Source organism: Pseudophryne corroboree, chromosome 6 (assembly GCF_028390025.1).
Source record: "Pseudophryne corroboree isolate aPseCor3 chromosome 6, aPseCor3.hap2, whole genome shotgun sequence".
NCBI lineage: Eukaryota > Metazoa > Chordata > Amphibia > Anura > Myobatrachidae > Pseudophryne > Pseudophryne corroboree.
In genome coordinates, this window is record NC_086449.1 from 442,570,618 (window position 1) to 442,592,214 (window position 21,597).

Sequence of the window (21,597 nt, forward strand, 5' to 3'; positions counted from 1 at the left end):
CCTGCACAGTTGGGGATCCTCGAGGACTGCATTTGAGAACCTCTGCTCTAGTCCCTACTTAGCAGCCTGAGTCGCAGTGGCTCCGTGTGACGTCACGCAGCCGCCGCGGCCTCCCCCCCCCCCCCCCCCCCCCCAACGGTCCTCAGGCAGAGGCGACCACAGGGCTAAGACAGCCGTCGGCGCATGCACAGTTCAGGCCTGATCGCTGCTGTGCATGGTTATTACTGGGTTTGTGGTCTGTTTTGGATGATGTGTGTGTACAAATGGTTTATTGGTCTATGGGGGTGATTCAGACCTGATCGTAGATGGGCGAAAAAAATGTTCTCTGACATACGGGGTGACGTCCAGCACAGGGCAAGTCCGCCCCGCATGCTGGATCCCCCCTTCCTGCAGACATGCAGACTGCTACCTGCCATGTTTTGGATTCCAGCGGCTGCGTGTGACGTCATGCAGCCGCCGCAAGCTGCCCCAGCAACGCAACACAGGCGTGTCTGGACCGCATCCCTCTGATGATGCCGATACGCCCCCTCCCGCCCCCTGGCCTTCTCTGTTTGTCATTCAGGCAGAGGTGATCGCACAAGTGAGATTCTGTCGTAGTGTGCTCCTGCCTGTGCGCACACTTCACTGGGCATCAGACTGCAAAAGCTGCCGTAGCAGTGTTTCAGTCTGAATTAGGCCCTATGCCACTTAATACCCTGTTTTACTAGTATGTTTGTTAAGAATATCCCATTCTAAGTATTTTGAGCTCTCTAAAGAATAAGCCTGCAGACAGGGCCAGCCCGAGCTTAATTTTTTGGTAAGCAAATATAAGTTTTGGCGCCCCTTGATGGGATAAACCCTAAGTATTTATCCCTCTCATAATTTATAAAGGGACAGTGCACACAAAAAGGGGTGTGGTCTCACAAGGAAGCAGCATGGCCACACAATAGCACCTTCAATTCAAATTACATTAATTTCATGTAGCACAATCTTATTAACATTACACCACTCAGTAGTGTCCCTTATTCACGCTATGACACAGAAGTGCTCCTTATACACAATGCCCACAGTAGTAGTGTCACTTTTCTCAGTACCCACAGTAGTGCCTCTTATACATATCATGCCCATGGTAGTACTGCTCCTTGCACAATGTAGCTGTAGCTATAGTGACTGCTCATGGATAATACAGGATGGGGAGAGAGTTTGTGAGGACCGCTGTATAACCAGTATAGATTCAGAGGGAGCAGCAGCCCTCATCCGTGCAATATGCATCGGCAGCAGCATGTGGACTGCTCTGGAGTCATGCTGCAGGGTCCTCCAGCTCACCACACACACTGTCACTTCCTTCCTGTATCACTCTGTCTCAATACACTACTGACCGACTAATACTGCACACATACAGATCTCCTTCTGCTCTTACTCTGAAGTCCTAGCTCATGTGATTGCTGCGTGTTTCCAGCAAATGGAGAAGGAAGTGGCGGCGCCCTTCACAGTGGGGCACTCTACGCCTAATGGTCGGACCGGCCCACTTACGGATATCTCGTTGCAAACACAAACAGTTGTATTTTATAATCCTTTCTTTTCTCTTGAGGCAAACTAGTTTTGAGCTACTTTCAGTCTAAATGTACTTTTATTAAAATGTGAACTATCGTAAATTATTTGTTACCAGATGCTCCTTTTCTAAACAGTTTATCCAAGCTGTTCTGAGTTATGACATGAAAGCTGCTTGTATCATGTCTGTGTGGTGACTAATCAGACTTGCATCTGACTCCTTTCCCCCTCAGATAAACACGTAAAGAAAAGTATGTGCTCCAGAGTTCAAAAATGGTTTTATGACCGGTTTGGGGAGTATATTGAGGATTTCCGATTTCAGCCGGAAGAGAACACTGTGGAAACAGAAGAGCCACTGAGTGCTAGACGGTAATTCCATATCCTACATCTATGATTTATTGGGAAGTGTGTCTGTATGATGTAGATCAGGTGTGTACTGCTAATCTTTTCCTTATTATGGTTACAAAGTTATTTTTAAAAGGATCGTAATACACATGCATGGTCTATAAATGTTAATCCCCCCCCCCCCCGGCAAAAGTTAATTTGCAAAAAATAGGTGCGTGGCTTCCTAGGGGAGGGCCGTGGCCACAATTATGTCCCCAGTAGCTGTGCCCCCAGATTTGCCCCAAGTAGTTGTGCCCCCCAGTTGATTTTCCCCCTGTAGATGTGCCCCCCTGTAGATTTGCACCCAGTAGCTGTGCCCCCAGTTAATTTGCCCCCCAGTAGCTGGTCCCCCAGTAGTTGTGCCCCAGCATGTGCCCCCAGTAGTTGTGCCCCAGCATGTGCCCCCGGTAGCTGTGCCCCCCTGTAGCAGTTCCACCTGTAGCAGTGCCTCCAGTATGGTCCCCTTGTAGATTTGCCCCCAGTATGTGCTCTGTAGTAGTGCCCCCAGTATGTGCCCCCTGTAGTAGTGCCCCCAGTAGCTGTTCCCCCTGTAGTTGTGCCCCTTGTAGCTGTGCCCCCAGTGATAGGGCCCCTTGTAGCTGTGCCCCCTGTATGTGCCCCCAGTAGTAGCGACGCTTTCAAAGTCTAAAAGAAAAAAGAAAATACTTGCCAGCCTCGCTTCTGTTTCCGGACCACTGTTGCCGCTGCTGCTTTCTCCGAGCGCCGGCTCCTCTCTATGGGAGAGACGTCATGACGTCTCTCCCATAGCAGCGCCTCACAGACACTGGAGGTCAATATTGACATCTAGCCAGAGTCAGCGACGCCGGCTGCAGCGGGCGCACACAGCGCTCGCTGCAGCTGGGGAGCGGGGAGGGAAGGAGGAGCAGTAGCGGCTCTTGCCACGGCGGCACCCTCAGGGTAGCGGTGCCCTGGGCAAAAAGCCTGCTTGCCCGTGGCAAGAGCCGCTACTGTGCACATATCACGCCCAGTATCTTTGTAAATTTGGTGAAACATTGGTGGGAATTACTTGGCAGTCTGCAAATGTGCATGAGAAGCACATAACAGAGTTTGCCAGCATATTTATTAAGTGAAGTACAATATTTGGGGTTTGGTATAACAAGAATTTCAATCTACACATCAGATTATGTAAAGACTGCTAATTTATTAATGAAAATTACAAGATATGGAGGGGTAACGCATCTTTCACTGAACTCAGCAGATGATTGGGTGTTACGGTTATTGTTACTGCAGTAAGAAACATCATTTTATTTATTAACTTGCATTTTTTTTACTTCTAAAACCACCCAGAAATACTGTACTTTTGTGGTTCTTACTGTAAATAGGATTCGCACATAGCTTTTCTAGTAAAATGATGCTAGTTTTAGACAAATGGATGAAATCTGTCGGAATAATATAGTAGCCCAGCAACACCATACCATTTTGAAAAACGTAATACCGCCTTATTGAATCCAGGATGTGGGCTATTTGAATATTTGACCCCCCCCCACCCCCCCACCCCCATCCAATCTGAACATTTTAACACTTTTTCTGTTGTGTATGTATTTAGGCTGTTAACTAAAACAGTTAAAGGACATACTGTTAAAATATTGAACTTTCTGCTGCGTGGTACACTGGGCACCACAGGGAATTACATTGGGGTGTAGAGTAGGATCTTGATCCGAGGCACCAACAGGCTCAAAGCTTTGACTGTTCCCAGAATGCCTAGCGCCGCCTCCTCTATAACCCCGCCTCCTTGCACAGGAGCTCAGTTTTGTAGTTGGTGCCGTGCAGTAAGCATTCACTTAAGAGGGGGGCTGCTCCAGCAGCCCTGAAAGAAGCTTTTAAAGTATTTTGAAGACTTCAAGGGCTGCAGCAGAGACACTGACTGTGTTAGATGTCAGTCAGACATCTCCTGCTGCAGCTCCATCACCTCCCCCAGCGGCGCTGTACACTCCCGTGCTCTGGTTGCCGGATACCTACAGCGGAGGCTCCGGTTTTCTTACTTGTTAGTCACACACACGATTGCTGCTCTCCCGGATCGCGTGGCTGCACTACAGGGAGGAGGTAAGGGGTCCCCTCAACGGGACCCACTGTTAATCGTGATCCCGTGCGTGCTGGCGTGCACACTGTGGTAGTACAGGGACCCCTCTAGACCACCAGAGCATGGGCACAGGTCGGTTTTCTCTTATAAAACCGTTTTACTAAGCCCCCAGTACCCGGTGGTAAAGTCCAGCAGGGGGATAAGGCTTTGACCTGTAGCCCCTCACCCAGCCCCAGCGCGCCATTTAGAGTAAATGTTCCCGCCCTGGAGCTGCATATCTCTCTCTCCCTCACTCCCAGTCAGCGTTTGGGCGCCATTATTGCAAGCAGAGCTGATCCTGGGACTGTTTGGGCAAAATCTCCTCTGTAAAGCCGTCTGCCTGTCAGCGCTGTGCATTTTACAGGACACTTAAGTATTCGACATGTCTGCTGACAGTGTTAGTTAAGAAAGTGCATTTAGTCAGGGTTATTTAGTACAAGTACCCTGTGATATACATATAGTCTTTACTGTGCATTGTTATATCTATTCAGTGTATAGCTATACATAGTACTACTCTGTATTGCTAGTCCAGTGCAGTTTTATTGCATGTCATCATTTCTGCATTGTACAAACTGTGACTCTGTGTGTGTGCATATAGCTTGTGTGAACTCCATTTCGTGTGTCTCACTCAGATTGCTATCCCTATATTCTATAACCTGAGGGGGCTAAGTGTGTCAGGTTTATCATAATATAGGCAGTTGAAAGGATATACTCTGTGTGTATTTTTCTCTGTGATTTTTAGTCACCATATACCTCTTGAATTCCCTGTTTTTGCTGATACACTGCACAGGGGGTTCTTGTCAGGTGTTGTGCTGCAGATATTGTACTGTGTTGCCTTGCATTGAGCTTTTGATTATGTCAGCTACAAAGGGCAACAGAGCTGGGGCTGATCCCACACTGTGTGGTGTTGACGCTGCCGACATTTTTGAGGATAACATAGCAGCTGAGGGTTCAGGTTCTGGGAGTTCCTTGCCCCCCAATGGGACTGTAGCAACAGGTGTAAAATTACCCACCTTGGGCTACCTTCTCCACGCTATTGAATACGCTGGTAACTATACTAACGCCCCCTATGGTACCTCCTGTGCCGGTACAACCGCTTATGGTCCCCTCGGTTAATCTGCCGTGGGCAGATCAACTGTCCAATCAGTTACAGCAATTGAACCGGTCACTGACTACTCAAAAGTCTAACCCTTGCCCGCCTAAGACCAAGGGGTCCTCTAAGCGGGCAATTACTTCCTCACAATCCACCCACATCCCAGACACCTCGTCGATGAGCATGGCGCTTATAAGGACCCCACAGATTCTGATCCTGATGCTTCTGATGGGGAAGTTGTTTGACAGATGGATGTTCCTGACTTGTTAGAGGCTATCAGGCTCATTCTTCAGGTTGATGATGAACAGGAGCCTGACACTGCCCCTAAGAAACCGGACAGGTTTAAACGTCAGAAGGTGGTTAAACAAGTTTTACCTCACTCTGACCATTTAGTTGACATATACGTCAGGAGTCCTGGGAAAATCCAGGAAAGAAGTTCACGCCTCACAAGAAGATGCTGGCTCGCTACCCCCTCGCTGCGGAGCTTAGTAAAAATTGGGAAACACCCCCGCCAGTGGATTCGCAAGTGGCGCGGCTGGTAGTATCCTCTGCTCTGCCTGTAACTACTGTCACGTCCTTGAGAGAGCCGACGGACAAGCGTGTGGAGGGTTGTTTGAAGGCAATCTACACCCTAAACTGTGTGGTGCATAGGCCCACTATTGCAGCAACATGGGCTGCAAAAGCTGTGGAAGCGTGGGCTCAGGAGCTGGAGGCGGAGTTGCCTTCCAATGCTTCTGATCATGCTAGACAATGCCTGTCGTATATTGTTACAGTGTCTCATTACATTAAAGAGGTAGCTTCTGATGCCGGTATTCTGGCGGCCAAGGCTTCTACTATGTCCATTTTGCCTCGCCAAATTCTCTGGTTACGGTCCTGGTCTGTGGACATGGACTCTAAGAAAACCCTGGAGGTACTCCCCTTTAAAGGAAACATTCTTTTCGGAGAAAACCTTGACAAGATAGTGGCTGACTTAGCGTCTGCTAAAACAGCATGTATTCCTAGTACTGCTCCTTCGGTGCCGAAGGCTAAGACTACTTCCTTTAGCTCCTTTCGTCCTTCAGGGAAAGCAAAAGGTCAGGCGTACCCAAAACAGGTTCGCACTTCCGAACCCAATAAGCCCAAATCCAAATGGGCCTGGGCTGCCCGTCATCCTGCTTCCAAAACTGACAAGCCTGCCGCTTGACTGGGGGGGTGGAAAGGGGTCACAGGGTTGGGGGCCAACTTCTAGGGTTTACCCAGGAATGGTTGAAGACCACTTCCGATGCCTGGGTACGGGAAGTCGTCACTCGAGGTTACGCCGTATCCTTCAAGTTTTGTCCCCCTCATCGATTTTGCCTGACAGACGTGCTTTCGGATAAGGTGAAGGCAAAGACTTTTAATTCGGTGCTACAGTCTCTCCTGGACACAGGAGTGGTAGAACAGGTGCCTCTGTCTCAGAGAGGCAAGGGGTTCTATTCACCGCTGTTCCTAGTCCCAAAACCAAATGGGTCTTCCCGGCCCATTCTCAATCTCAAGTTCTTGAACAAGTTTGTGAAGGTCTCCAAGTTTCATATGGAAACTCTTCGCTCTATTGTTCTGGCCTTGGAGCCTGCGGACTATATGGTCTCACTGGACATACAGGATGCTTACCTGCGTATTCCCATTGCAGTGTTGCATCAGCAGTACCTGAGGTTGCGGTCGGCAACCTTCGTTACCAGTTTCGGGCGTTACCTTTTGGTTTGACCACGGCTCTATGAGCCTTCACCAAGGTTATGGCGGTAATGACGGCTGTATTCCGCCGTCAAGGGGTCAGGATCCTACCGTACTTGGACGACTTGTTGATCCTGGCAAATTCCCCAGAGATTCTCCTACGTCATCTAGATTTGACTATCCGGTTCGTGCAAGCCCACGGGAAGAAATCCTCCCTGGTCCCTGCTCAGAGCATGGTGCACTTGGCAGCGTTGTTGGACACTCGCAACCAACGGTGGTTGTTGTCTCAGGAGAAAGTTTTGAAGCTTCAGGGCAGGATTCGATGCTTCCTATCTCGTCCGCAAGTGGCAATGCAAGTGCTAGGTCTCATGGTGTCGGCTTTTGACATGGTGGAGTACTCTCAATTCCATTCCCGCCCTCTCCAGAGGCTGATTCTTGCCAAGTGGGACGGCCTGCCTCACCGGATCGGGTCTCATATGATCTCATTATCTCCGGAGGTCCATCTGTCACTAAGCTGGTGGCTTCAGGACCAACGATTGAGCAGGGGTAGTCCCTTCTGGATCTCCAACTGGGTCCTTCTGACGACGGATGCCAGTCTGAGGGGTTGGGGCGCGGTGTTGGAGCAACACTCCCTTCAGGGTCGGTGGACTAAGGAAGAGTCTCTCCTCCCGATAAACATTCTGGAATTGCGGGCAGTGTTCAACTCATTGAACTTGGCTCAGTGTTTGATACAGAACAGACCTGTTCAAGTACAGTCGGACAACGCCACCACAGTGGCGTACATAAATCATCAAGGCAGCACTCGAAGCCTCATGGCAATGAGGGAAGTATCACGGATTCTTCAGTGGCCAGAACGCCATCTACCAGCCATATCGGCAGTGTTCATTCCGGGGGTCCTAAACTGGGAAGCGGACTTTCTCAGTCGTCAGGACGTACACGCCGAAGAGTGGAGCCTCCATCCAGAAGTGTTTCAACTCCTCTTCCAGATGTCGACCTGATGGCGTCTCGACACAATCACAAGGTTCCAGTCTTCGGAGCAAGGACAAGGGATCCTCAAGCAGCGTTTGTGGATGCACTGGCAATTCCATGGAACTTTCGGCTGCCACACGTTTTCCCTCCGGTGTCACTCCTGCCCAGAGTTATAAGGAAGTTGAAGCAAGAAGGAGGAATCCTACTTCTGATCGCTCCACTGTGGTCCAGATGGCATTGGTTCTCAGACCTTCAGGGTCTCTCGATAGAGCGTCCCCTTCTACTTCCGCAGCGCCCAGATCTCCTCGTTCAGGGCCCCTGTGTATATCAGGATTTAGCCCGATTTGCTTTGATGGCGTGGCTCTTGAAACTTCCGTCTTAAGGGTCAAAGGATTTTCTGAGGAGGTCATTCAAACCATGTTGAAGGCTCGGAAACCGGCTTCTGATCGGATTTACCATAGGGTCAGGAATTCTTACTGTGCTTGGTGCGCATCTAACAATGATGACGTTTACAAGTTTAGTACGGCCAAACTTCTGGCCTTTCTACAATAAGGCCTGGATTTGGGCCTTCGTCTGGCCTCCATCAAGGTTCATATTTCTGCCTTGTGTGCATACATTCATTCAGGGTGTGTTGCAGATTCAACCTCCTTATGTCCCGCCGGTGGCTCCTTGGGACTTGTCGGTGGTTTTGGAGGCGTTGCAAGGGTCTCCGTTCGAGCCTCTTGAATCTGCAGACCTTAAGTGGCTTTCTCTTAAGGTGTTGTTTCTGCTGGCTATTGCCTCTGTTAGACTGGTGTCGGATTTGGGTGCCTTGTCTTGTAGGTCACCATATCTAATTTTTCACCGTGATTGGGCGGTTCTTAAAACACGCCCTGGATATTTACCAAAGGTGGTGTCTTCTTTCCACCTTAATCAGGAGATCGTGGTTCCGGCCTTTGCCTCTCCTGATTTGTCTGCCAAAGGATGTGGTACGGGCTCTCCGTATCTACATGAAGAGAACTGCCTCCATCAGGAAGTCGGATGCTCTTTTTGTTCTGTTTGGTTTTTACAAACATGGCTGGCCTGCTCACAAGCAGACCCTGGTCAGATGGATTAGAATGGTGATTGCACATGCTTATGTACAGGCTGGCCTTCCAGCTCCTGCTACCATAAAGGCCCATTCTACTGTCGGTTGGACCTTCTTGGGCGGCCCACCGTGATGCGACCCTTGAACAGTTGTGCAAGGCGGCTACGTGGTCCTCTGTGAACACGTTCATAAGGTTCTATGCCTTTGATACTTTAGCCTCCCAGGATGCTTCCTTTGGATGCCGGGTTCTTGTGCCCGCTACAGTGTGTCCCCTCCCATAAGGAACTGCTTTAGGACATCCCCAATGTCATTCCCTGTGGAGCCCAGTGTACCCTGCAGCAGAAAACGAGATTTATGGTAAGAACTTACCGTTGTTAAATCTTTCTGTGAGGTACACTGGACTCTACAGGGCTCCCACCCTGACGCACTTAGCTTCTTTGGGTTGGTATGGCATTTGCTGCTGACACCCTCTCCTGTCGTGAGTGTGTGGTGTTTGTGGCTACTAACAGTTGTCGTCTTTTACCTGCTACTACATTGGACTGGTTAACAAAAACTGAGCTCCTTTGCACGGAGGTGGGGGTTATAGGGAGGAGGTGCTAGGCATTCTGGGAACAGTCAAAGCTTTGAGCCTGTTGGTGCTTCGGATCAAGATCCTACTCTACACCCCAATGTCATTCCCTGTGGAGCCCAGTGTTCCTCGCAGAAAGAGATTTAACAACGGTAGGTTCTTACCATAAATCTCATTTTCTGTTTTATTATTCTTATACATATTCTAATATACAAAAACATAGTACAGTTTGAGTATCCCATATCCAAATATTCCGAAATACGGAATATTCCAAAATACAGACTTTTTTTTTTTTAGTGTGAGAGAGATAGTGAAACCTTTGTTTTCTGATGGCTCAATGTACACAAACATTAATTCACAAAGTTATTAAAAATATTGTATTAAATGACCTTCAGGCTGTGTGTATTAAGTGTATATAAAACATAAAAGAAATGTGTGAATGTACACACACTTTGTGTAATGCACAATGTTATTAAAAATATTGGCTAAAAGGACCTTCAGGCTGTGTGTATAAGGTGTATATGAAACATAAATGCATTCTGTGCTTAGACTTAGGTCCCATCGCCATTATATCATTATGGTATGCAATTACTCCAAAATATGGAAAAATCCGATATCCAAAATACTTCTGGTCCCAAGCATTATGAATATAAGAAATATACTTCTAGGGACTGTTTATGACATTTGGAGACTGTCCCCCCCCCCCCCCCCCCCCCCCGGAATTTTTGTCAGTCTATCACTCAAAAACTACTGGATGAATTTGGATGCCATTTTCACTATTGTATAGCTTAGTGGCCTAGAAAGAAACTGAGGTATGTGTGATCTCAATGTAACATCAGGGAGAAAATAAATAAATAAAAACCAGAGGCTTGACACTCGGCGTGTGCAGGCTCCTCAAGTCCCAAATGACTGTGTACAATATAAAATATACATGACAATATTAGATGGTACTACTGTCTTTGTAAAATTTAGTTCCGCTGAGCAATAATAGACATCCACGCGCGTGAAGCAGCAAGCAAATGCGGTTTATAAATAAAATCCTGTATATTTCAAGCACTTTGCATTAGTTCTTCATTTAAAGTTAGTGTGTAAAACTTTTTACTACCTTCCAAGCGTACCAACTGTTTTGTTACTAATGCATCACACATTTTAACAGCTGGATCCACTTCTTTGAGGCCCCTTATATTTTCTTAGTGATTTTTTTTGAACTGCGCTAACTTTCACAAACACATACAAGAGCATATAAAAATATAAATGGAATCACGCAAGGGGAGAAAGAATGAGTTTATTTAGGAGTGAATCGTACAAATGGTCTAAGCTCAAACTATTAAGTTTACAATGTGTTACATACACTATTTTCATGTTAATAAGTATAATGTAACTTACTGCATGCTTTTATTTCCATGCAGGCTGACGGAAAATATGAGACGATTGAGTAAGTATTGATTGAGTCAGCGTTGACTTTTGTTGCTTCTTATTGGCATACTTCTGACATTTTACTTTTAGTAAGTTGAGTGTTACTTGTTTAACCAATGTTATATACAGTTATTTTAAATATCTGTAATGTTATATATGAAATAGTGGGGTTATACATCCGTTCTGTAGGTCTATCCTAGTCTGGTAGCAGTGAATTGAATTGTGTGTCCATATTTGATTGATCTTACACTGTTCCATTTAAAAAGAAGAATTACATTGTAATAAAGCAGTACAGTATATACCACAGTAATTGCAGGATGCTTGATGCTTTGTTGTTCAGTGTTTAGACTTTGTTTTAGATCAGTTTTGTTTTTCTTACTAGAGAGAGGTGCCAAACCTGTCACAAATTTTGTGAAGAACCTTTCTGCCTTATCAGACTGGCATTCCATCTACACATCTGCTATTGCCTTTATTGTAAGTATAAACATTTTGTTCAAATCCTTTTTTTTCATTTTACATGGTTGTTGCACAATATTTTTGTTTTCAGACCTATGTAATGGTAATTCAACACATTGGTATATATCCATATCCAGTGGTATGTTTACCTTTTTGTATGAATCTGAAATCAAATCTAGAGTTGCATTTTCTGTGTTGTCCTAGTCATTCATGAGGAGAAAATGTTGCTGATACATACACATCTGGGATATGATCAGTCACCACTGCTGATCAAACATGATTTGTCAGGATCTGTGATATGTCTTGCTACGAGGCAGTAGCCAAGGATGTTGTAAGGTTGGAGGCTGTATAATAGAAATTTTGAGGTTTAATTGGATCTCTCCACATAATTATAATAAGAATATGATTTATTGATCATGTAGATAGTAAACATAGACACTAGGTACAGTCTGATTACCAACTGTGCTGGTGGATATAATTGATGTACAGGTGACTGCAGGGGGTGTCCAGTACTCTATAAAAGAGTCTCTGTAGTAACTGGAAATAACAATGCTTTTTAGCAGCAGGAGAACAAAGGGCAGTATGGAGCAGGGCATAGCATATAATAATACGTCTCTAATCGGCTTTACCAGAAGATGGCATGCTGGAGCTCTTGATAGTTGATGACCAAGCTGCAAAAAGAGATGTAGTGGTACACAGGATACACTAAATAACGAAGTGTTGCGAACATTGTATGTCTCTGAAGCACTAAGGTTAGTGATGCCCGGCAGAACAGACTGGCAGATGAAACTCTGATTGCAGTTGATTCTCTAAAAAAAAACTAGCTGGTCTGGTTGGTGATTAACATGTATATTCAGGAGACTGAAGGATATCAGCAAGGACATGCAGCAATACTTGGAATCTCTGAATTAGCACACAGGAGAGCTCTGAAGAACACCTTTATAATGGAAGTCCTGAATGGTGTTCACATGGACTGCGGGAACTAATTTATAATACACAGGATATAACAATAGTGTTCTTTTTATTGCAGACTAGTGCTATAGGAGTTAATCCACTCTCATGGAAGTCCTGAATGAAATGTAGTATGACTGGCTAGACTTGAAGTATTCTGTAATGCACTGGAACAATTGGATAGTGCTCAGCTACACAAGCTAGCACTGGAGAATACACAATAACACATGGAATACACTAGACTGTGGAGCCAAACTCTGGAAGTGCAAACTAAGATAGCAGGCAGAAAACAGCAGAAGTAGTTCTGGTCATGTGTAGTAGCCAGGTAGGAAATTAGATAGGGAGCTCTGGCTGCTCATAGGTCTCTAGTCATGTGCAGAAGATCTGGACTGGAATTGGTTGAGCAGCAGTCAGTTGGCTGCACCCATGCAATGACTCCAGATGATTAACACAAAGGTGTAAATTTATATTTAATAGGGTGTGAGTGTGCCGGAGGTGCAGGATGTGGCAGAGTATAGCAGTATTTTTAAATCTGCAATCATTTGACGGGCAAAACCATGCTAGTTTTGCCTTGTAAATGATTGTTGGTATACAAATATGGCTATTCTAGACCAACATCACACACATTTGGCAAACTTGGACCCTTTTACATATGCCCCAAAGTTGTTGTTAAAAAAATAAAAAATAAAAATAATAATAATATTTATTATTTGGAACATGTCCTGACAGTGTAAAGGCCCGTACACATTGGCCGATATATCGTCCGTTCTCTTGGACGGCCAATATATCGCGGGTCCGTTGGCCAGTGTGTACGGCCCATACGTCTGTGAACTCCGTCGTTCACAGACGTATCGGGTCGGCCCCGCAGCACAGCCGACGGCCAAATATATCTACCGATATATTGGCGCGTCGCTGTGTGTGTACGGGCGGTCGGCCGGCCGACCGCCCGTACACATGCTGCGGCGGCCGGCGGTGATTGACAGCTGAACTGGACGGGCGTGTGTACACGCCCGCCCAGTTCGTGACGTCAGTCCCTGACAGATCGGCCAGTGTCTATGCTCACACACTGCCCGATACGTCCATAGATCTATCTGCCGATCAATTGATCGGCAGATATATCTTCCAGTGTATACCCACCTTAAGTGAGTGATGCAATGTCATGAAGTGACAGTGCCTGATGCAGAAACGGGCTTTATCAGCCCGCCATGTGAAGATAGCAAGTGATAACAATCCTGGTGGGATTGTATGTGTCACTTAAACAACTATGATGGCTTGCCTCTTGGAGAATGTCTTTACGGCATACAGTAGGCATATGTTACACTTTCATCTTTTCTTGCAATTTTCATGTACTTTTAAACTGCCCACAAATAAGTGCCGCCAATATGTACAACAATTCTGTAAGTATGTTTTAATTGTTGAATGTTTTTGTTTTTATTTTTTATTATTCTCGAGTACTTTTGTGTAATACTTTTCCTTTATTTTTAGATTTACATGAATGCTGTGTGGCATGGCTGGGCCATTCCCATGTTTTTATTTTTAGCTATTTTGAGGTTGTCTCTAAATTACCTCATTGCCAGGTAACTATGATTTTTCTGTCTGTTCACTATTTCAATACTACTGCTTCACTTTATATTAAATTGGAACGCATGTGATGTTAGAGGAGGACCTGTCACAAGTGACAGTGGTGTTTATGAAATAAAACATACTAGGTGACAACAGATTGCTTTTAAAGGAAATAAAATGTCTGCCTTCCTCTCTTCAGATTCTTAGGGGTATATTCAATTGAAGTCTGATCCATTCCGACATTCATTTGTCGGAATGGATCCGACAAGGGCTATTCAGTGCCACTTTAATTCGACTATAAAAAAAAAAGTCGAATTGAGATGCGCGAGCTGAGATGGAGGAGAGCTACGGGCAGACGGGGGAAAGCAGCGCTACAGCAGTGGCTATAGCAGCGTAGCCAGAGGATATGTCACAGCCACCGCTCACGGCAGCGTCCACCCGGCTCCAGCAGGTCTCGCTTGCTGGAGCCGGGTGGACGCTGCTGTGAGCGGTGGCTGTTACACATCCTCCGGCTACGCTGCTGTAGCGCGGCTCTCCCCGCGGCTCTCCCCGCTCTCCTCCTCTCTGCTCCCTCATCTCAATCCGACTGTTTTTAAAGTCTGATTGAGATGGTCGAAAAGGGGGCCAAAACCTGTTGGTTTTGGCCCTGTTTTCGACAGAAGCACGTGGATCGGCAGCTATTCCGCCGATCCACGTGCTTTTCGACAAGTCGAATTCCTGGACTTATCTAATAATTTGGGGTTATATTGAATAGGTCGGAACCCCTTCCGACCTAAAAAAGTTGAAAACTGACGTATTTTCGACATACGGCAGCTTTCGACTTCAATTGAATATACCCCTTAAGGAGAAAGCATGCATAGTAAGCAAAGTGCAAATCATTGCCACACTTTGCTGTGTGACATAACTTTCGAAGAGGAAGGAGAAACATTGCTACAGTAATCAGAAATTCATTTAAATATTCTACATATGGCTTGAAAGTAAAATGAAGAAATTTTATATATACTAAAAAGATATAAAAAACGTCTGGCTTAATTAAAGTGCATAGAATAATACTAAAATCCATATGAACAATTGTTTAAAAGACAATTGGACTGATATTGGATATCTGGTCTAATTATCGAGTAGTAGATATTGGTGAGACTCCAGTTGTCCAGGTGCAGATAGATTAGAGTGTCTCTAGTGTTGCATATCATGGAAAGTGATATAAAATAAAACTGTTGTGTAAATAGTTTTCCATCCAGATGTGTTCAAGTAATCAGCAGAAAATGATGTACTATATCAAATGAGGTAAGATGTAGTCTATTGGCCGAGATGTACTTGCACTATCTGAAGCTAATGGAATCTTCTTGTTGGGTAAAGTCTGCTGTGAATTGGTCTTGGATGGGAGGTAAATTTGGTCCAAAGAATATCAGTCTGTAAATCCAGAGCTCAACCCGGTTCACTGCAGACTCCTCCAAAGCCTATGGAGGAATCTCATTATAGCGGTCCTATATCCATAATTAATTCAGAAACACTTGTGTTCATCGTAGAAATTTTAATTAGCAAGCTTTACGTAATAACATTTAATTATTTTGTAGAAAAAATATAGAAGAGTGAGCACCTGGCATTCTCAAGTCCATTCTACTAACTAAAATCGACAATATGCTATAAACAAATGGCAATGGCAACCTGGAGAGTGCATCTGTCTGGTTGTCAGATGGTCATAGGAAGAGAATGCACATGGGGGGTAATTCTGAGTTGATCGCAGCAGGAATTTTGTTAGCAGTTGGGCAAAACCATGTGCACTGCAAGTGTGACAGATATAACATTTGCAGAGACAGTTAGATTTGGGTGGGTTTTGTTTCTGTGCAGGGTAAATACTAGCTGCTTATTTTTATACTGCAATTTAGATTTCAGTTTGAACACACCCCACCCAAATTAATGGGCCCTACACACAGCGCGATCCGCCGCCGAGCTCCCCTCGTCACCCGGCTCCATAGCAGTGCACGCTAATATGGACGAGATTGTCCATATTGGCCTGCATGTACAAGCGACGGGGCACCAGCGATGAACGAGCGCGGGGCCGCGCATCGTTCATCGCTGGTGCTTCCACACTGAAAGATATGAACGGTATCTCATTCATTAATGAACAAGATCGTTCATATCTTTCATTACTATCGCGCAGTGTATGGGGCCCATTACTCTCTCTGCCTATAAGTAGGCTTTTGCTTTTGAGTACTGCTCATTTCTTTATCTGGCAGCCTAGTCTAGCTGGGTACACCTTTAATTTACCAAACACTGATTTTCAGAGGTGGTTAAAAGCTGGTATAATATCTTACAGAAACAAGTACCAATGATTACAGTTACACCTTCCCTTTTCTTTCTCTCTCTGTATGTAAGTGTTTATGAAAAATTATTTTAAATGTGCAAAAAACAACTTTTTGACCTTGTTTATGGTACAACAGTCAAATTGAGGATAATTTCTTATTGTATAACCTGTTCAAATTCAATTAAATCATCAAGTCCCTATTAAAGGTACCTAAGCTGAGGAAAGTATGTTAAGAACTTTTTGAGACCAGCGGCCATATTCATGAAGCAACGGCTATTGTATTCCATGGCTTTCTAGTGGGTTGGAAGTAAAAATGTAAAACTGGACTCCCAATCTGTATAAAGCATGCCAGGACAAAGGGTAGTATTCAGTATGCCGGCTGTTGGGATCCCAGTGCTCAGTATACCAGCGCCGGAATCCCGACACCCGGCTTACCGACACCTATTCTCCCTCCACGATACCCCTGGAGGGAGAATAGATAGTGTGGCACACCACTGTGCCCGCAAGGGGCTCATGTGCGCTCGCCCAGATGCCGGCGTTCCAGATCCCGGCGCTGGTAAGCTGGGCACCAGGATCCCGACTGCTGTCATAACATACTACACCCCAGGCCAAATTGCATCAACCTTCTAGCGTGCAGTAGGTACTGTAAACATTAAAAGCCCCCCTACTCTTGAACCGCTTACGAAAAACCTAAATAACATTTCTCCAGCAGAATATGTTCTTGTGCATAATAGAAATAAAAAAAATTATATATATATATATATATATATATATATGTATGTGTATCATACAGCTAAAGGCTCGTAGACCGGTACCGGTGTCTACATGGTTAACTACCCATATCAGGGGCAAGTATCCAGTGAACCATGCCTGGCAAACATATATACCCATTAATGTTACATAATAGCCATAAAGGTAAATTACTAATTGAATGAAACTATTGAGGCCTAACTGTTCATTAAGACCCCTCAGCTGTAGAGTTCCTAACTGATGTGTCCACCGTGTTTCCAGTTGCATGAGCTTTAACCCACGGTTCACCCCTCGACGTGAAGCGGGGACTTGGTCTATCATGCGATACCGCAGGGATACCAATGGGTGCCGTGCTGTGCCTGGCAAAAGTGCCTAGCCGTAGGCAGATTACTGGTTACCTTAGTAATTGCTACTTTAATAGGTGACCTGTGGGCTGCCATATGCGCCTTAAACATCCTCTCCATCTTCCCAACGTATGACAGCCCACAGGGCACAGGAGCTGGTACACTACGTATATAGAGAATTACATGTAAGAGTTTTATTTATGTACATGGTGCGTCCCGACAAAGGATGCTGAAATGTGTTGCCACTGACATGTAGTACAGGTGTATCTAATTACTTTTACATGTAATTCTAGATAAGTAGTGTACCAGCTCCTGTGTCCCCTCACCATCCCCGGCGCCCATGTAATAAAGGCATTGTGCTCACCGCAGGCGTGCTCCCCAAAAAGGAGTGAAGTCTCAAAAGGGGCTTGGTCACACAATAATATCCCCAATTAAAAGTATGCGCACAGTAGCACAATCTTATTCATATTACACCACATAGTAGTATCCCTTATTCATGTTATGACATACACAAAGCCCACAGTAGTAGCACCCTTAATACACATAATGCCCACAGTAGTATCACCCCTAATACACACAGTGTCCACTGTAGTAGTGCCACTTATGCAATGTCCACTGTAGTGGTAGTGCCCCTTATGTAGAGCCCATAGTAGTGGTGCCCCTTATGCAGTGCCCCCAGTAGTAGTGCCCTTTATGTCCCCAGGAGTTATGCCCCTTATGAACTGTCCTCTATACAATGCCCTCATTAGTAGTCCCTCCAGTAGTAATAGCCTTAGTGGTAATGCCTCTGTTTAGTATTGCTCCCATTAGTAATGCCCCTGTAGTAGTGCCGCCTGTAGTTAAGCCCCCTGTAGTTATACCCCCAGTAGTAATGCCTCCATAGTTATGCCTCCTGTAGTTATAGTCCCCGTAGTTATTGCCCGTTCTGGTAATACTCCCTGTAGAAGCCGCTTACACATACACACACACACACACACACATACATACATACATACACACATACATACACACATACACATACACATACACACACACACACACACACAATATACTCACCAGCCCCGCTCCTGCTTCCGGACCGCTACCCTCCGTCTGGCCGTCCGCTTCTCGGAACTATGGGAGAGACGTCAGACTCCATGTATCCCTAAAGGCGTATATGTGTTTGCACCTGTGCATGCATTTTGCATGCAATGCCTTCCATATTTTAGGCCACACCTAATAGTTTTCTTTCTATTTTTTTGTTTGAATTTATGATAGAGCGTATTGTAGGAGTGTGTGCCCTAATAAGATGAAAGGCTGTGTGTTTATATTCCTGATAATTTACAATGTATTTGATCATGCTGCAGACTATAGAAAAGTGGATTTTTGCAGTTGGTTAGGTACTCTGGGGACACACACAGGGTGGTATCCTATTAGCTGCGGTGAGTTTCCACATCTAAAGTATTTCCCCCGGGTATATCCAATTAGTCCCATAAACCGGCACTTATCAGAGATTATGTGTCACGCGGAGCAGAATCACCAATAACTGGCCCATGAGACCCGTTATCGGATGGTAATGCATGGGTCTGCGATCCAATTTGTTATCGGCGATAGTAGGTAATTTACTGTATGGTAAAAATGGTCTGTAATTGGATAGCATTATCGGGGTAAAAATCCTGTTATTACTGTGTGGTAAATCACTGCATCTAATAGGATACCTCCCATAATCTGTGAAAGCTTCCTACTCATTTTTCTCATGTATGTTAGCCATGATTATAAACTTTAGCTTTTTTTTAAAATGTATTAATAAACTCATTGAAAGCTGTACAGCTTTTATTTTATGAAAACAAAGCAAGGTGAAACTAATGCGCTACTACTGGTTTAAAGTATAAGAAAGGCAGAAAGCAATACATATTTTGTGTAGCCTCTGGTGTATTAATATTAAGGATGTTGAGCTGAAATTGCTACATAATATGGAAATGCGGATGTAGGTGTAAATAGCCAGACCTACATGAGCTGAATGTATTTTTGTATGGGATTTACTTAGGGATACATATGATATCCAGGGAGACAGGAGACCGGCTGTCACTATACCAACATAGCATCCTGTCTGCCGGAATCCTAGCTGCACTCACCATGCATCAGGCCTGGTGGCTCTCTGCGCTCACCACAGGTACTATTCCCACTCTGTTGGTGGCGTGGATCCACCAACCTAGTGGAAAAAACAAGTGTTTGGGTTTCCGACTATCGGTTTATCGGTGGGTGTCAGGATTCTGGCGTCTGTCTCCTGCACACCGGGATCCCGACAGCCGGTAAACTGACTGCATTCCCCTTACATGGTATCCTAATAGGGAAACATGGAGAAGAGAAGATTGTGAAATTGTGATGTGTTTTGTGTGTGGAGGAATGTCTCAGTTCACTCACACCTGGAGTCTTTTCTCCCCCTTTATTTTAATGTAAGCATACTTTTATTTTTTTATTTTATCTTTCAATAATTTCACAGATTACACACAATACATACAGTTCATTTTCTTCTGATCCCGCCCCACCAAAGGGTTTTTTTTTTTCTTCCCTACAGTCTGCTAGAAATCCTCTCTACTCACAACATTGATTTTTTGTGTCTCTAAAACATTATGTAATTGCCTTAGCGATTTGTATTTTATTTAGTATGTGAAACTGTGTAGAAAATAGACAAAGCCTCAAGATTTTTCAGCGTAAAAAGAATGTTTTGACTGCTGAAATCAGTGTTTGGTAGTAATGGGTATATGCAATTGCGGTCGAATTCCCGAAATTGTCGAATTTCGGGACTTTTTCGCCAAAAAAAATAAAATCATCAATGCAATTCAGTACTTTCCGTCAAAAAAAACGGACTTTCAAAATTCGACTTTTGTCAAATTCGACTTTTGTCAAATTCGACTTTTGTCAAATTCGACTTTTGTCAAATTCGACTTTTGTCAAATTCGACTTTTGTCAAATTCGACTTTTCTGCAATGATACAAGTGCTGCAATTCGACCAAAGTATATTCAATTGAAGTTTGGAAATTCGACAACAGTGCTTTTAGACAGTAAATTCGACATTTTCAATCCGCCACACTTTGGTGGGTGAAACTAATAAAAAAAATTTAAAACATGTTTTTTTTTGTGTTTTTTTTTATTGATAATAGCATATCTATTTATATTAGAAGGGATTAGGTACTTGGTTTGTCTTTTTTGGAGGCACAAGTATTATTTATATATTTTTTTAAATAATAATTTTTTTATTTTTTTTTGTAGATGGAATGGTAAAATTCAGAAAAAAAATGGCGTGGGGTCCCCCCTCCAAAGCATAACCAGCCTCGGGCTCTTCGAGCTGGTCCTGGTTCTAAAAATGCGGGGGAAAAATTGACAGGGGATCCCCCGTATTTTTAAAACCAGCACCGGGCTCTGCGCCTGGTGCTGGTGCAAAAAATACGGGGGACAAAAAGAGTAGGGGTCCTCCGTATTTTATACACCAGCATCGGGCTCCACTAGCTGGACAGATAATGCCACAGCCGGGGGTCACTTTTATACAGTGCCTTGCGGCCGTGGCATTAAATATCCAACTAGTCACCCCTGGCCGGGGTACCCTGGGGGAGTGGGGACCCCTTCAATCAAGGGGTCGTCCCCCCCAGCCACCCAAGGGCCAGGGGTGAAGCCCGAGGCTGTTCCCCCCCCCCCCCCCCCCATCCAAGGGCTGCGGATGGGGGGCTGATAGCCTTGTCAAAATTGAAAGAATGTTTTTTCCAGTAGTACTACAAGTCCCAGTAAGCCTCCCCCGCAAGCTGGTACTTGGAGAACCACACCGTATGTTTTGCACCAGCACCAGGCGCAGAGCCCGGTGCTGGTTTTAAAAATACGGGGGATCCCTGTCAATTTTCCCCCCGGATTTTTAGAACCAGGACCAGCTCGAAGAGCCCGAGGCTGGTTATGCTTTGGAGGGGGGACCCCACGCCATTTTTTTTCGTGTTTTTCCCCGTTTTTTAAAATCGCGGCAAAATCCGGCAAATCGGCCGTTTTTCGCCCGCGGGACTGTCGAATCCGTTTTCCATTTAATATGGTGAATTTCGGCAACCACTTGCCGAAATTGGACGGTCGAATTGTGTCGAATTAAAAAACGGCGATAATTTGCCGCGATTCGCCGCTAATTGCATATACCCCATACTCTCCACTTGTATCTTATTCTCTTAAATAAACTGTTCTTATTCATGGTGCTATTACAAAAGCCAATGTTTAGTTTTTGGTTCAGTGGTTCCTTGAGGTTACTTGCAGCATTTTAAATAACCTAGTCTTAATAAGTAGAGATTTGTAAATAATCTATCATCCAGTTATGTTTTTCTTTTTTTTTCTGTTTGTGTGCATTTGCAATAAATCTTATGAGACACTGCTGGAGATATAAACTGAGGTTTTTGATTTATTTAACATGATCATTGTTG

The 21,597-nt window shown here is 44.8% G+C and overlaps 1 protein-coding gene across 3 annotated transcripts in view; it reads left to right on the forward strand.

Moving 5' to 3' along the window:
* GRAMD4 (GRAM domain containing 4) overlaps positions 1–21,597 on the forward strand; it is a 349,985-nt gene that overhangs the window by 255,049 nt on the left and 73,339 nt on the right. For all 3 annotated transcript variants that reach the window (XM_063927113.1, XM_063927114.1, XM_063927115.1), the window contains exons 6-9: positions 1,764–1,899; positions 10,789–10,814; positions 11,178–11,269; positions 13,688–13,779. In XM_063927113.1, the coding sequence (XP_063783183.1) occupies positions 1,764–1,899; positions 10,789–10,814; positions 11,178–11,269; positions 13,688–13,779 (346 nt within the window). The remainder of the gene's footprint in view (positions 1–1,763; positions 1,900–10,788; positions 10,815–11,177; positions 11,270–13,687; positions 13,780–21,597) is intronic.